The sequence below is a fragment of the Haemaphysalis longicornis genome, unplaced genomic scaffold, assembly GCF_048455015.1.
Source record: "Haemaphysalis longicornis isolate Haplotype H1 unplaced genomic scaffold, Haemaphysalis longicornis Haplotype H1 scaffold_2, whole genome shotgun sequence".
Taxonomy (NCBI): Eukaryota; Metazoa; Arthropoda; class Arachnida; order Ixodida; family Ixodidae; genus Haemaphysalis; species Haemaphysalis longicornis.
Genome location: NW_027526295.1, coordinates 238,251,253 through 238,268,175, shown reverse-complemented (window position 1 = coordinate 238,268,175; position 16,923 = coordinate 238,251,253). Strand labels below are relative to the sequence as shown.

General features: G+C 47.3%; 1 protein-coding gene across 4 annotated transcripts in view; it reads left to right on the top strand.

Annotated features, from left to right (window-relative positions):
- The window catches only part of Gel (Gelsolin), a 151,677-nt gene that overhangs the window by 19,943 nt on the left and 114,811 nt on the right, over positions 1–16,923 (top strand). For all 4 annotated transcript variants that reach the window (XR_013322576.1, XR_013322577.1, XM_077699863.1 and 1 more), the window contains exon 2: positions 11,611–11,685. Coding sequence is in view for 2 of the 4 variants with exons in the window: in XM_077699863.1 (XP_077555989.1) it covers positions 11,611–11,685 (75 nt within the window). In the remaining 2 variants the exon portion in view is untranslated. The remainder of the gene's footprint in view (positions 1–11,610; positions 11,686–16,923) is intronic.

Genomic DNA, 16,923 nt, shown 5'->3' with positions numbered 1-16,923 from the left:
GGGACATGTCGAAGAAGAACTTTCGTTTTAAAGAATACTCTGCCAACTTGTAAAGGCACTACCACCGCAAGCAATAGCTTGCTGCGGGAAGCCGTCATTGTGCACGCCCAACACATTCGAAGCTACCAGCGATCACCACGCTTCGCGGGTGCCGTCGTAGCTGACAGAAAAGTACATCCTGTAAACCACTGACACGTGTTGCTGTACTACGCAATGTAGTTGTTAGGTGTGTATAGGGGTCAATTAAACCAACAGGCAGACTGTTGTACTCGAATAACTCAGCTTGCTGTACTCCAGTTGACTCTGCGCACGAACTTTGCCTATGTCATCATGCGTTCAGTAAGAGTGTTGCGAAAGTCCTTTCATTGCTATTCTATTGTCGACCAGCCAGTCAGCTGTTTCGGTCGTAAAACATACCGTGACGGCGACTTGAGTTGACTCACCGTTCAGTGCGTGATTTACATCATAACGCTTGAGTTGGTTCGCAACGTTCGTGTCCTGCTTGAGACCTCTCAGTATGCCGCTTTCGCAATCGTCAATACTACACACGGGGGAGGCGTTTACTGTCCATTTGTTCTGTGGATCACTCAACGCTGTTCGGTTCTCCGCTTACTCATTCGCAGAGTCACTCACCGTTGAAAACAATGGTGCATGGCAAGAAACTGTTCAGTGCGCCAGGCAAGAGGGAGTTAGCGGCCACAGCAACAAGAAAACCAACAGGAATTATTCTTATTGGCTGGTAGAGATAACGGTATGACTCCTTACTGAGGACCATTATGTAGCTTATTCACAATTAATTCACGTTGAGAACAGCGACAATAACACAGGCGGAAGCACAATACAAAAACATACATCACAAGCTCTTGCGCGTGCACTTTAGTGCGTGGCAATGATAAAAATTAAAGCTATAACTTTGCGCGCGCGCACGCACGCACGCACAGTGGAGGCGAAAGACGAAAACATTTGTCTGTGGATTTTGCCGCAGTTTGAAGATCCCCAGGTGGTGTAAATTAATCCGTAGCCCTCCACTAAGGCACGCCTCATGTCCGAGATGCGAGTTCCACGCCTATAAGTCCAAAAATATGATTTTTTTTCGAAACAAATACGCCTGCTGTAAGCAGCTCATGGAACACAATAAATTACTGTTATAAGTAATATTATTACAAAAGCCACTCGGAGATGGTGCTGTGTCAATGGCACCAGCTCTTCTTGGTACCTATTTTTGTCCGTTATAATTATTTAGATTGATCAAATTCGGTTTGTGTTATCCTCGGCATATTTTCCCATGGCTATCTTTCGACCAAAACGAAGTCGTACGGTGTCTTCATAGTGCTTGGCACTCTCGCACATGAGCAGTTAGATCATCCCGTCTACTCTTAAAGGAGCCATGAAGAGAAAATGCAAGTTGGTTTTATTCGAAAAATTTCGTGTTTTATAGTGCCCCCAGCGCTTGTCCGGATACAAACGGTGCTTTATTCACTGAGAAATTAAACAATTTAGGTTAAAATTTTAATTTTCCCGCTCAATCGTGCGTTTTCGTGGTCCCAAATGACATCACAGGAACCGACCGCTCTGCAGCCTAGAATACCCTCATTCGCGCATCCGCCGTACAGGGTAGAGACACGTATACGCTGGCGCCGCCATTTTCGGTTGCTCGCTCGCCTCCGAAGCAAGCCATTGTGTCAAAACCGCGCTAAAATTATCGCCGCAACGCGGTTTACTGAAGAGGTTTGAATCATATTGTCTGTTTCGCGTTGCTAGGTCTCGTGGGAAACGAAAAGAATAACGCGTTGAGCCCGTTGGCCCAATTGCGGCGGCACGGGACCGTTCAAAGGTTGTCTCCACCCTGTACAGCGGTGTTGGTTTGTTCCCGCGTTTCTTTACGTTCCGTAACCTAGATTGCGCCACCATACCGTGGCAAGCGTTTGGTTTGTTTTTGCCCGCATTTAAACCTGGCTTGTTTTTGTTCTGGGAGAAAATATTCGTTCCCTGAAACAGTGCTCGCTCGACAAATGGGGTCACGTAAGACACCGTTGCTTGCGTCAATCGGCCAGTGTCGTCTGAGACAACCCCAAGCCCCGTAGTGCTGTGCAGCTAAACCAACCATGCTGTGCGCAGTACGAACAGCAGAACGCATCAGTACTTATATGTTTACATGTGCTTTCGTAACTTCCACTGTTTGTCCCATCATTCTTATTGCTTTGTAAAGAATGTGCCCTAAATTTAAGCGCAAATCGCTCGTTCGTCTAGTTTGTAAGCTCTACCTAATTTGCGTCTGCTTCTGCCAGCCTCCGCCAATCGCAGAGCTTAGCTCATGTGACATCACAGGTTCTGTTGCGGGAAATGAGCTGGTGGATCGCATGACCATTCCCGTTTTTCCTAATTATGTAGCTTATTTGAGCGAAGTTTACGTTAAAAGTGGTGTCAGTATGATTCTAACGAGATAATCTTTTGAATGAACCAAACTTGTGTTTTCTCTTCATGGCTCCTTTAATGGGAAAATGATTGTCCGTCTATAGCACAGTCCAGTGATGAAATACCTGTTCCGAGAATAAGGAGGCTGAAAAGTCTTTTACGCTCTTTTATAAAGTCGTCGCCTCCGCAGAATTCTTGATCAACTGGCGTCGACACGGCCAGCAGAAGCCTCTAAGGACAAGCTTAGCGGCAAATAGTAGGGGGAATGGCGCACACTGACCGCTTATCTTTGGGTCTATCGTAATGAATATGCGGCGGCGTTGCCTTGCAAGGCTGAGTGAAAGACTGCGGCTCAACGGAAGTAGGATATCCCCACCGGCGCGCCTGCCCTTTTCCTGTCAAACAACGCACGCCGGGCTGATTACACCGGACGTCCAGTTTCCTGCGGGCAATCGGCTTCGTGGAGAGGGGGATGTCCGCGGTCGAATGAAATGCAAAGGGTGTGTCATATCCGCGGGAATTCCGGCTCAGTAACACTGCTTACAATGTAATTCCTTATCAGCAGGAGCGACTCGTTTATGCAAGACTGGCGCCTCTCGGCAGTATCACACTGTGCTGCCACTTTTATCATCTGCCAAACTATAAACGAGTAGTTCTCACAGCAGCGCAGGAATAAAAATAATTCAATCATAAGAAGAGTTGCGTTTTCTGACAGCACGAAAGTATATGTAAATGCAACTTCCCATAGTGCCCGGGGCATTATCGTGGAGTGTGGGCTGCAATATATATATATATATATATATATATATATATATATATATATATATATATATATATATATATATATATATATTGTAAGGCGAGGGAAGACCCCACACAAGTCGGCAGCAGTACCAGCAGTCTGGGTTTTAATCCGCCCGTCGGTGACTCGACAGAACAAGCCACTCGTGACGATGATTATCTACAGATGATGATTATAATGGGTATGCACAGATGAGAGATTGGCCCTACCAACTCACGGCGATTGGCCACAGCATATATAAGGGTCCTAACAGCGAAGCAACTGCTCATTAACGTTCAATGCACTCACCCACGCCCACAATATATATATATATATATATATATATATATATATATATATATATATATATATATATATATTTGTGTATGTGTCTGTGTGTGTAGCGAATCAGAATGGGAAATTAGGGGCTCGTTGAATTAATACAGAAATAAGGATTAGCAGTCAAGAATGCCAAGGAACGCAAATGGGAGGATGTGGTAGGTCATTAAAACAGATAAAGAATTTGGAAAGACAGAAAGAAAGTGGAGAAAAAATGCCCGCCGTGTGGGATACGAACCCATGACCTCCAGAATACGCGTCTGGTGCGATATACATGGTTACAAACCCAAGTACACGTGTACATGTAAAGTTCTTAGAGTCCTTATATCGAGACTAACAATATTCCGCTACAAAATACTAACCTTCAGTTGAAGTAAACAGAGAAATTACACCGTGAACGTACAATGAACATCATGGTTCGACTGCGTAACCCTTGAAGGGAGGAAAGGGACTAAGGCAACCAATAGTTCCAGGGCGTGAAACCTACTCTCTCAGCCGAACTGGTGAATGGTGGCTCGCGCCTTAGTGAACCCGTCTTGCTTTATGCGCTGTGAAAGGAGCTTATCGTATGAGCAAACGTGCCCGAGGCGCTCGTGACGAGCAGCTAGCTGCCAGCACGGGAGAATTGTGTGTATATATGTATATAGTCTGCTCTGACCCGCCACCTGCACTGGCCGCAACTCCCCAACGCGGTGACGTTATCCAGCTTCTCACTCCCCACCCCCTCATAAAAACAAAAACAGAGTAAATACTACCGCAGAACCGGCGCACTGAGTGGCGAAGCTCGCGCCGAACAAAACAATATAACTCTAATTGCACCACCAAAACCTACGTGGCTGTGCGAAGAAACAATGAATGTCTCGTGGCAATCATCATCATCATCATCATCATCATCAGCAGCAGCAGCAGCAGCAGCAGCAGCAGCAGCAGCTTGGTTGCGTCCACTGCAGGACGAAAGCCTCTCCCAAAGATCTCCAACCACGCCTATCGAGTGCGAGTTGAGTCTGTGTTCCCCTCCGCCCCCGAATTTTCGCAACTCGTCTCGCCATCTTGTCCTCGGCAGACCCCTATTGCGTTTGCGGTTTACTGGAAGCCAATCTGTTAAATGGATGGTCCACCTGTTGTCCGCCGTACGCTTTATATATATATAATGCCCGCCCATGCCCATATCCGAGCTAGAACGTCCTCCGCGCTAGTCTGTTCCCTAATCCACGCGGCTGATTTCCTGTCCCTTAGCATAACGCATAGCGTTCTCCCTTCAATAGCCCGTTGTGCGGATCGAAGTTTCCTTTCAAGTCGTTTAGTGAGACCCCAAGTTTCTGCCCCATACGTCATTACTGGAACAACACGCTGATTAAAGACCAGCTTTTTGAGGGATAGCGGAAGCTTGCTAGCTAGGATATCTGAATTTTTACAGAAAGCAGCCCATCCCATGCTAATTCTGCGGGTAATTTCCGTTTCATGGTTTGGATCAGCAGATATGATTTGTCCAAGATACACGTACTGGCGTACTGTTTCCAAGACCTCGTTACCTACCTTAATGTCTCGTGGCAATAGGATAGTCAAATTACCTGTTTGTACGTGCTTATGTACACATTGTTAGTGAATCGGCCTACGGATGATATGCAACCCTCTGGAGGTCTATTTTCTGCAAGTGACATTTTCGTTGCCTGGCTTATGGCTGTTCAAGAACGCTCGCATGTAATAGTTTTCTTGTACGTTTCTGTGTGTTTCGCTGAATGCTATGCGTGTCCTCCAACTTACCACTTTACTGCTCGGCTGCAGTTATTGTTGAGGCTCGCAAATTTCGGGCTGAAGCTAACCGAACAAGAGTAGATGGCGTACAATATAGCACCAGTCTTACGTCACGTCTTTCGAAACGGTATCTGGTCTTTGAAAAACTGGGAAAATTCAGCGCTTGTTCATCGCCCACTGAAAAAAAGCAGCTATATCGATTAATGTATTCACTGATTGATTGATTGATTGATTGATTGATTGATTGATTGATTGATTGATTGATTGATTGATTGATTGATTGATTGATTGATTGATTGATTGATTGATTGTAGGGTTTGACGCGCCGACGCAACGCAGGCGATGAGGCGCGCCGTAGTGGAGGGCGCCGGATTAATTTTGACCACCTTGGGATCTTTAAAAAGAAATATCCTACACACGGGCGTTCTTGATTTTCGCCTCCATCAGAAAAGCGGCCGCCGCGGACGGGTTTTGAACCCGCGTCTTTGGGCTCAGCACCACAACGCCTTAGCCACTGAGCCACCGCGGCGGGTCTTAATGTGCTCATTGGATTAGAGTGTTGCCAAGGGATTTCAATTAGGAAACAGTCTTTTTCTTTGAATCATGAACCCACTCAGTTTTACTTGAAAAGTTCTGCGATAATATTTGCATCTCGAAATCAGAGCTTATTTAGCTGGCTCTATTTCGCTAGAAAGGCATTCCATTGCTTTCTTGCTGGTATGAGGGCCTGGTCAGAAATGTTCTTTCTTTTTTCCGTCTTTCCGAAGTTGGTTTCTTCCTCTGCTTGCTGAGTGGTCTCATACGCGCACTATACACATTTTCACAAACGTCGTGTCGTCGACAGCATCATGTAGTGGTCGTTAGTAATAAATATTATGAGACTAAAATAGCTCTGAACGATCGATAAGCGAACACTCTTACATCTCAGTCGAATACATGGTAATCGATGATAGTCACTTAGGTGAGCATCAGCGCACGTTTATTCTTCGTATTCTCGAGTTATATGTGAGATTAACCGACGAACCAGCCGAAAAATCAGCCTCCAGCAAGCTTGTTGCACTGATGCGCGAATAAATAAATAAATAAATAAATAAATAAATAAATAAATAAATAAATAAATAAATAAATAAATAAATAAATAAATAAATAAATAAATAAATAAAACCCCCAAGCCTACCGAAAATTTACACCATCTTCCCGCGAGGGGAACCATGGGTATGCGCGCGCTATACTCTCCCGTTATCCCGCAGCTCGTCGCCGCCGCCGCCGCCGGCCAGCGGGTTGTTCCAAATCGAGTTCGAACCTCCAGCGCAAATGTCACGTGGTTTGGATTAGCGGCGAACATATAGATGCGACGCATCGTGGGGTTTCCGTTGCGTTTCCGTTATGTTGTTTCCATTTAGCGTGTCAATTTGTTGTTGTTTCCATTATATTACGTACGGTTGCGCCGACCATCGCGATATCAGGGCTGTTAGTCTCCATTCAAATCATCGGTGGTCATCGGATGTCATCGGAGCGGCGGAACGACTGAGCGGAGCGGCGCAGTTGCCGTGTTTATATGTACCGCGCGTTAACGGTGAAGGGAATGAGAGAGAGCAGCGCATGCGCATTTGTCGGATGTTTAACCGAGCGCTAACGCGTGCTGACGCACAGCTGGCACGGCGACGGGAGCGAGCGCTAACACGCAGATGGCGCTGCGGTGAGAGCGGCGTTAGCACGCAGCTGGCGCGGCGAGTAGAATGGGGGAGGGATGCGGACTACGGACGACGGAAGGCGCCAGAGGGACAAGGCGAGTTAAAGAGATGCGTCGCATCTAAAAGCTAGGTAGCGTTTGTCCAGTGGTCTTTCCTTTTGGTAACTGGGGCTAGTACATCTAGGCCGCGTCGTCGCACAACACTGGTGTAGGCGGGATTTTTTAAATGCAGAGCATTTCAGTAACTCACGATGTCACCCGCGTTGACGTCCGTAGTCCGCACCGCACCCCTCCCTACTATATAAAAAAAAATACTATCCGGCGCCCGGTTTCGATCCCCCGACCCTGCGGGCGGAACGCAATGTATATGGCGCTTTACCCACTGCGCCACAAAGCCGGCACAGAAAGGGGCGCTACTAACTCGCCTTATATCGTTGACTCATTCAAATTACTGCTGACGAGCGCTCTCTCGTCAGCAGTTGCCACAAGTGCAACAACATTAACGTAACGCAAACTACTTAACGTCGTGCGCCCCCGGAAATGCTCTGCATTTGATCGTGCCCCTCGCGAGGGGGATGTTTACTAAACGCAAGATGTCGCAGTGCAACGCCGGCACGTGCAGGGAGAAAAGCACAAAGAGAACAGAACTCAGGCTGGCGCAGTTTCAGGCAGGGGGCGCGCGAGCACTGCAAAGGCGGAAAATTGGAATTGCATTTGGTGGTAACAGTGAGCGGAGAACGGCGCTACAGCCCGTTATGGCGAAATCACTGCTCTGCGCTCCCCACAGCTATCACATTGAATGGAACGGCTTTAATTTTCATGCGAAAGTTTTTCTTTGTGGTCTCAACGAAGAAGCCCGTCTGTCTCTCTGTAACTTCTGGTGTCTCATGCTTTCGCCGCGTACGAAAATGCTATGAATAAAAGGCCATCCGGCCTTCGTGCACGATAGCTTATAATATTGCCGCGAACCATGTTTGTTTATTAATTGTTTGTTTTTACTGCCCGGCCACGCCCGGCTCTGTTATCTGTGTCCCAAGCGAAGCCCGTCTTCCCTTCTTTATTGTTATTTTTATTTATTTTATTTATGCCGCACGGGCTATCTCATTCAGATAAGCAGACTGTTTCGCCCTAATGTCACTAGCCCAGAATAATCTTCTTTTATCTACAATGTTCTGGATGTGAATTTACGGTTCTAGAAACACTCGCGCCGAAAGATAAAAGCTTGCAGAGCAGACGCCGCGGCATTCAAATCGTTGACGCTCGCCTTCGCACGTCACTTTGTTGACTGCTGCTTCGCCGCCTGTATTATTTTGAGTAGTTAGGGGAGCACAAGTTCGCTCCAATAAACTTGTTTTCCTTGAAGACAACTGCGTCGTCTTTGGCTTCGTGACACCTCGACAATATTACCCTTAAAAATGTCTCCTGATCAATGCATTTGTGTACAGTAGTGGAGCCGACTTTAAGAGTGCTCACTGTACAGCGCTGTATAGGGATGCAGGAGGTTTTATGGAGGTACACTCAAGGTCAAATGAGATGCGAACACGAAAACATGAACCAGAACACACAAATAGCGGGATTTCTTTCCGTGCAAGTCAAATTGTCGCGTTGCTTTATTACAGTAACGAAGTTTGAAAATGTGTCTTTCCCAACATACCACTAGCTGGTCGTTATTTTATTTCTACTATTCGTATTCTTTGATATAGCGTGTTATGGCTCATATTTTCGTGTTGTCATTTCATTTGTCCATGACTGTACATAATACACGGTCCAAGGGTCTCAGTAGTTCCTTTTTACCGCTTATATTGCCCCTAAAGATGTCTTCCCAGAAATGCATTTGTATAAACTAGCGAAGCTAGCATTAAAGTGGCGCAACATGGGGCCTTATTGAGGTATTTATAAAAGGCTTCAGATCCTTCCTACTTTGGTAAAAGGCTGCCTTTAAGGCGACTAGGAAAGTTTCTTTCGAACAGCGCATGTGGATATAGTATAGAAACCAACTTCACAGGAGGTCCACGCATAGCAGTGCAGGTTACGCGTTTGCCCGACAATTCCTACGTGAAAGTTCGCAATTTTTTGTAGGGGTCGTATTTGATATATCGGGCAGGGATATCGGGGTAATAAAGGGGCCATGAAGTCAAAATATAACCTTGCTCAATTTGCAGGGGGGGGGGGGGGGGGGGGGAGAAACTAGCCTTTTGTAATTCACTTAGCCCAATTCAAACCTTAAAAAAAATAAACGAGTATTGAAAAACGTTTAAATTTTGTGCTACATTACTTCAGCAGTGACGCAATCGGGGGAAAAATAAAGCATGGCTATTAATGTGTTAACTGCAGGTCACCGTTCAAGTTATGCGATCAAATGGAGTTCGAGGGCGCACTTCAATCCGCCAATCATGTTTCATGATGGCGAATTCGGTTGGGGGCAGCCAATCGCACAGGCAAGATTATGTGGTGTCATATAGGGACCTCGCCAGAAGGTGGATGGGGAGTTGCCACTGCTGCATCTGTTTTCTTTCACATGTAGATTATTTGTTTGAAACTCGCGATAAAAAAGGTATCATTAATAATGGTACAATGCAGTCTTTCAATTAGCAAGACTCATTTTGTGATCGTGGCTTCAGTAACCCTTTCATCCACGACCCAAACTCCTCGGGTTTACCACTAAAACCCCGCCCACAAAAGGGACGTCACAAGTTGAGAGGGAGGATGGCTCATTGATTAAACCACACTAGGCCACTGATTGGCCACCGTGACAAACAAAGCTAGGTTGGTTCAAAACATTCACGTGACCGACCTCTCTCACTCTCACACAGAAACCCAAAGGTATTCCGCAAAACACAAACATATCAGAAATGAAAACCACCCAACTAAAAACAGCCCAACTCCGGGAATCGGCTCTCGGGCAGCACGTCTTAAAGTATTGTCATACCGTGCACGCCTACGTTTGTGCTCCGGGCAGCCAGAATTCCTTTCCTTTGTAAACACGTGGAGCGCCTAACAAAGCTTGGTCGCCTACCTATTGACGCATCCAAGCCGCCGAGTCGCCAGGTTCAGACGCCTGACGAACTCAAACTTTGCCCAGTAACTTTGAGCAGTGCAACTGTCACAGACAGAGCGTCTGGTGACCTCCTCCTATGTTTAACCCAAGGTTTGACCCCTTGACCGACCTTCAGCTCCTGTCCGGCTTGGGGATTCTCGTGGCGATAATAGCGGTCGTTCAAATGTCAATGGTCCCCCTCCGCCGGCTTCTCAAACGAACACAAGGAAATTCCTTTCCGAAAGCTTACATCACTTTCAGCTATTATGGAGTGGCCGACGCGTTTGTATGCGTCGTCTCCGGGCCCACTCGTCGGGTGGACACAAAAGCGCGGCGAGTAACAATTAAGCCCCCGCGGTTTCTCCTTACGCCCCTCACGCCTGAGTCAGCTCGGCCGGCGTGAAAACAAACACCATACAGGTAAACACGCTAACCCCAGCAAAAGATATCTAGTTGCTGGGCGGTTTTGATTAATAAGTGAGGGGCCCGAATTTAACACCCGCTCCCAACGCGTTGTGAGGGGGGGGGGGGGGAGGGGGGCACTAAAATTCCTCGAGGTATTCTTACACCCGTACACACGCATCTCCTCTCCATTTTTCCCTCATAGGGTAAACTGCTACTTCTAGTAGCAGTTCTAGCTATTTCTAGTAGCAGTTTTAGGTGTTTCTAGTAATAGTTCTAGTAGTATTTCTAGCAACTAGTAGCTCTAGCTGCTTCGCATTACTACGCTGCTGTGGAATTCGCTCGTGTTGCACACACACACACACACACACACACACACACACACACACACACACACACACACACACACACACACACACACACACACACATACACACACACACACACACACACAGAGAGAGAGAGAGAGAGAGAGAGAGAGAGAGAGAGAGAGAGAGAGAGAGAGGAGGATGCGAAGTGAGCCGTTAAGCATCAAATCTGAGTGGAAAAGAAAGAACAGAATCGGTGACCAATACACTAGTCATAACTTGTCATGGCAGTTTTTCTCCCACTGCAGCGCAATACAAATTGCTACGTATCGGGAGGTCAAGCAGCCTGTCATGCATGCTTGTAACGGGAGTTACTGTGAGAAAGAAAACGTTTTCAGGGATTTTAATGCTCTCCAGGGTTGTTACCGTGGAGCAGAAATACCAGAAGAAAAAAAAAGAGGGAAAGATCAACAAACCCGGCACCATGGCTATCCGGTTGCCTTCATCAGGCGTAAATGAGGCAGTTGTGTCGGAAAAGTGCGCACAATTGGCGCGCCCACAAATCACTCGCCAACAAACAAAGAAAAACGAGCGTGTTTTCGCTTATATTTGCCAGTATACGATGCGTGCTCTGGTTCAGCAGCAGTCGTTAGCGTGGCACATGGTCTTGCCCCAATCCCAGGGTCCTGACACTTCCCTCTGCAATGACGGTAACAAAACCTGTCATCTCGTTCAGTCATACACGGTCAACGCACACACGCGCCCAGCTGTGAACGCGCGAACAAGCCGCAGAGCACGAAAGGGCGTCACTTGCAGTGTGACACTTCTGGCGGCCCTCCGTTGTGACACCTCATTTTGTTTTTCCCTCTTTCTCTTGCAGAAACTGGAGGTGAAGCTCGTCGACCCCAAGATGCACGGCCAGTTCTACTCGGGGGATTCGTACATCGTACTACACGTGAGTGGCCCTCCTGTTGCATGTAAATCCAGTAAGAAAATGATGAACGTCGTTTCACTGCGGTGAATGCGAGTGGGAACGCTCAAGTGGTCAAAGCGCCGCTTCGTATCTTTATTTTCCTGATTTTTTTTTTACATTAGTTTAGCCACCACTTCGGGGTCGACTGATGCACGTCGAGAATGGCATCGTTTACGCTGTTATTCACTTCGATGAGCGCAACGCTGACATTCGATATCAGTCGGAGTACGTGGCACTTCATTCTCTTGAACCGTTGCGAGACCATACAGGGGACGGCGGCGATACTCTTAACGAAAGGTGGTTCTATTTACTAGCAGAACACTAACCAGTTACTTGTCACAGCATTGACTAGGTACTTAGTAACTGGAGGTCGTAAATACATCACAAGTAAGTTTACTAACTGAAGCAGGTAGAGAGAGAGAGAGAACAATCTTTAATGAAAACTGGCGATGTCAGCCCAGCTAAGATGCCTGGCTTGCTACGCCAGATGAATGCGATGACGATGATGATTATAATGATGAAGAAGAATACATATGATTTTAACTAATTACAAAGTCTGATCAAGACTTGTGTCTTTTAGGTATGCCAATAAGGCTTTCGTTGCACGAGCGGCACGTTTGGAAGAGTTCCAAGGACCTAATACGTCCCTCAGTTCTAGTTTTGCGCACAGCGGCCGGCCCAGGGACTTTGCGAGAGACACTCTTTGTATAGTAAAGCGCACACAGTCACATATTAGGTGTTGGAGGTCTTCACGCACACCACACTGTGGGCACAGAGGCGAGGAAGACTGGTTGAGTTTGTAGCAGTAATATCGCGTGTAGGCGACGTTCAACCGCATGCGGTGCAGTACTGCTTCATCATACTGCACCGTAGTAATCGCCATAACGTTCAACAGGAATGTCCCAGTGAATAACAGTCCTCTTAGCTGCATGCTTTGACTAACTGGTCATGCATAACCTAATAAAAATCGCGACCTTAAAGGGCCTCTGCAACACTTCCGATGAACGATTTCACTCTTTCCTTCGTGTCTGGAAGCACTGCCAAAGCTGAAGTCATCGTCAGCACGGCGCGCCAGTGCGTAATCCGCTCGTAGCAGCAGATACGCCTTGCGTTTCTGCTTTGCTTTTGTGGCTTTCTTCTTAAAGTTGCTATGGAATGCGTTCATTGCTGCAACTGAAGGCAAGCCGGCTAATAGCCGCTGCACCGCTGTAATGACGTAATTCCAGCGGTCGAAGAACGCCAAGATCCGGAAAGAGAGAAAAACTTTTGAGCAAGTTTCTAAGCTATCGCATGGGCATAGAGTCGTACGTTTTGGCTGAGATACTTTGCGACTCCCTAATCTCAGTACTGGACGGGTTGGTTGACCACGTTCTGCAAGCATTGAAGTTTTCGAAAAAAGATGAAAAAAGTGTTGCAGGGCCCCTTCAATATAGTGTGCACACAATAAACTTTTGTAGCGTGAGCTACAGTGGCCGAGGTTGAGCAGTTTCGCGTGGCTCCTGGAGAGCCGTGCTGCGCATGCGCGAGGATCAGTGACGTCACACGGCACGCAGAACGTTGCTCGCTGCCCGGCGTCTCTCACACACATCACGCGCCCAGCGTCTTCGCCGACCTCCATTCCGCACGTGGAGGTCCGGTTCACTTGATCATGCGAGGGGTGGCCGGGTGTGCAACCGATGGCTCGTGCGTCGCAGCAACATCGGCGTGCGCCTGGGGCGATTGGTGACGCTGTGCCGGAGACGCTTGATAAATATACATGTCTCACATAATTAGTATACCATATACCATACGACGTTACGTAGCAACGTTCTTTATTGGTCTTGCGGCATTCATTCTCCCTATCTGGGACGTTACCCGCCGCGGTGGCGCAGTGGCTAAGGCGTTATGCTGCTGCGCCCAAGGACGCGGGTTTGATCCCGGCCGCGGTTGCTGCTTTTCTGGCGGAGGCGAAAAGTGAAAACGCACGTATGTCGAAATGTTGGCGCACGTTCAAGATCCCCTGGTGGTCAAAATTAATCCTGAGCCTTCCACTATGCATGCCTCATAGACCAGGTCTAGCTTCGTCGCGTTAAACCCCACAATCAATCAATCAATCAATCAATCAATCAATCAATCAATCAATCAATCAATCAATCAATCAATCAATCAATCAATCAATCAATCAATCAATCAATTATTTATGAGCTCTGTTGACAGGCTTCACGCATGCCAAACTCGATTTTACGAAGTAGGGCTCCAAGTTACCTCGAGCCAAAAAAAAAGGCTTCGTTAAACCCTGAGGGATATTCTTTGAATGCTCGAACACTGTGTCATGAGCTTGACGTATACGCACACGGAGAAGTAAAATATTTTATCGCTTAATTAATTATAAGTACTTCGCCAGATTAAAACGCAAAGCTTTCTCCCCTGTGACCTGAGTCAAAGTCAAAGTCTAAAATCGAAACTTGTTCGACCGTACTCGAAGGGCGCAGTGGGATAGACGCTGGTGTCATAACGCGATGGACCTTGGTTCGATTGCGACTACGGGAAGCGTTTTTTTTTTTCTTGAGGCACTTGATTTTCCTTCGCTTATCGTCGTCAATGTTATACGAAACACATTGTGCAAAGTTGGCTTTCGTGCTGCGCGTTTTGGTGCGAACGCCATCAATGAGGCATAAAAAGCTTACCTTTAATAATGTGGCTCACCTGTAATATTTTGTCGCACATTCCTTCCACGTACGGGAGCCTCCAAATTTATTGTCAGACTCGTTGCGTCCTCCTCGGTCGTCGGCGGCAGCGGGCGTATAGTGGCAGCAAGTGAACATCAGAAACGCCCATGTTCATTACCACCAGTGGATGAAGGCAAATAGCGGCAGCGATGGTGACGACGATCACAGACACGCTGTCGAGGCACGGCGTGTGCAACAAGTGTATCTGCTACGCATTATCATGAAAAAGTACGCAGTGAACTCTGAGTTATCAGTGCCTTCGTGTAGAGACGGAAGGTAAAGGAAGAGATTGTGGAGATTGCACCTGCATCTTTTTGTGGGAGGATGTAGAATACGAAGTAATAAAGGATTATTAAAAAGACGTAGCAGCTTCTCGGAACGGCAGCATCCTGCCTCGCTTCTCTTGGCTCGACCCTTTTTAGCGGCGAAACCCCTTAGGGGCTCGGGCTGTGGGCGTCTCATGTCGTCGTCGTAACCATCGTCTCATGTAGTCACGGTACTAAAACGCCGGGACACTCGTCTACGCCTCGCGCTAGAACGCTTCGTGCTTCAAAGACACGAGATTTCCACAGCAAATCTGCATACCTCTACTCCCCAACGGTTTTCCTCTCCGTTGGCAAAAACTGCAAGGCGCCAAGAATACACTTATACACACTGCATGGTTCGCCCCTCCCCAGGTTTCACGTTAGTGGAGATGGCCCGGGATTTTTTACGGAGGCTATATATGGGGTGCTTCAAGAATTATTCGTTCCTTGATGAAAATAAATCTTTTCGGTCTAGCAAACGTTGGGAACGTTTCCGATGAATTATGTTGCGTTTTTTGAAATCTGTGAAGTATAGCAGTCATAAGAAACGACAAACTTTCTGTGGAGTGTTTGCGGGGGGAAAAGTTATTGTGGTTCAACCTCCCAGGTCCGGAATATGTGACCGCGGCGCTGCCTGCGTTTTCAAGCGTTTTCAAGGACAAAAGATACTGGTTAAAAAAAAGAAGAAATGCAAGGATCTTAGTACGTACTATTGAAAGAAAACAAATGAACATGTGGTCGCTGAATGCCACGGAGGAAGCTACCAAAAGGGATGTCGAGCGGAACTTCAACCAATACAGGCACCGATACGTTTAAACCAAGTACAGTCGAACGTCGTTATAACGAACACTGATGTAACGAATTGTCGGCTATGGCGAATTAAATACGAACTTTGGTTGGTCTCGCTGAATTTCAGGGACACTTATTCTCATTATAACGAAACGAGAACCGTCAGAGCCGCGCGCGATATAGGCTATAGCGAATAAATATTTTGTACACTCGAGGATTTAAACGCGATAGCTAGTTAAAAAAAGCAAAATATACAATATAGAAGATAAGAGTTTGTAAAACTGCAAAAGTAGAAAAGGCCCTTTCGTACGTGGACACTGTGGAAAACTTCATCCGGCAGTGCTGTGAATAGCCGCGAGGCGAAGAGCACATATATCCTTCTTCACATAAATACAACGGAGGCCTGTTTTCCCAAACATACTTCGTTCTGTTGAAATTTCACGTTGCCACGTTCCGGCCCATTTAGTTTGAAATGCCAAAAGGAGACAGCCAAGGATTGCCTCGTGTATAGCGGGTTCGAAGCCTGCGATACTGTGTTTATTATCTATGATCTAGGATTTTTACGTGAGCCAGATTGTCGATTTGTTAGAGCCGATTTTTACCTCTACAGTTACAACGAGTATCGGATATAACGAACTAATTTACCGCCCCGATGCTACTTCGTTATGAGGAGGTTCGACTGTACTTAAACCACTACGCTTGCAGCTCGCAGCAAACGCCGAAGCAGTCGTCGAGTCTCAATAGCCTCAATGCCTTCGCCAAGCGGGCGCCTACACCCATCCATTGTTGCCTATTCGCCGGCGTTCTCGGCGCCCAGGTTCTTTAAAACCGGCCAAGTGTGTTTCCGCCCGTGGACACGGCGGCATCGTCGCAGTATGCGTCACCCGCGACACGACTAGAATTCGTTAGGGCGACGGTGTCTCTCAGAGTCGCCTCGCGCAGCCTCTTGTCTCCGCCACGCAATTGCCTTTGGTGAGTCGGCGCTATTAGGCTTGCACAAAGATACGGGACTTGGCGTAGCGCAGCGCACGTGTGTAACTACTGCCGGGAATACGGTTCGCTACAATCTCTCTCGAGAGAAGCCCTGAATGAACGACCGTGTCGCCGTCTCTGGGACGCCGCCGGATACTCGGTCAAGGTCTCATCGGCCGGTTTGCCGCGTGGCCTTGCTCTTGCCGCGCGTCGAGTGAGGCTTCTCCCGTCGTTGGCAAAAAGAGCAACAAGAAAAAAAGAAAACGGACCTAATGTTTTGCTCTGCCCTTCCGCTTTTGGCGGTTTCCTCCTTTTTTCGTGTGCGCGCGAACGTGTGACGCCCGTTTATTTTTGGCTTCTCGTCGTCGACAATGGCTGCCTGTGCCTCCTTTTTTTTTTTGCCTAATCTCCCCGTCCTTCTTTCTCTGAAGGCCGTTTATCCTCCT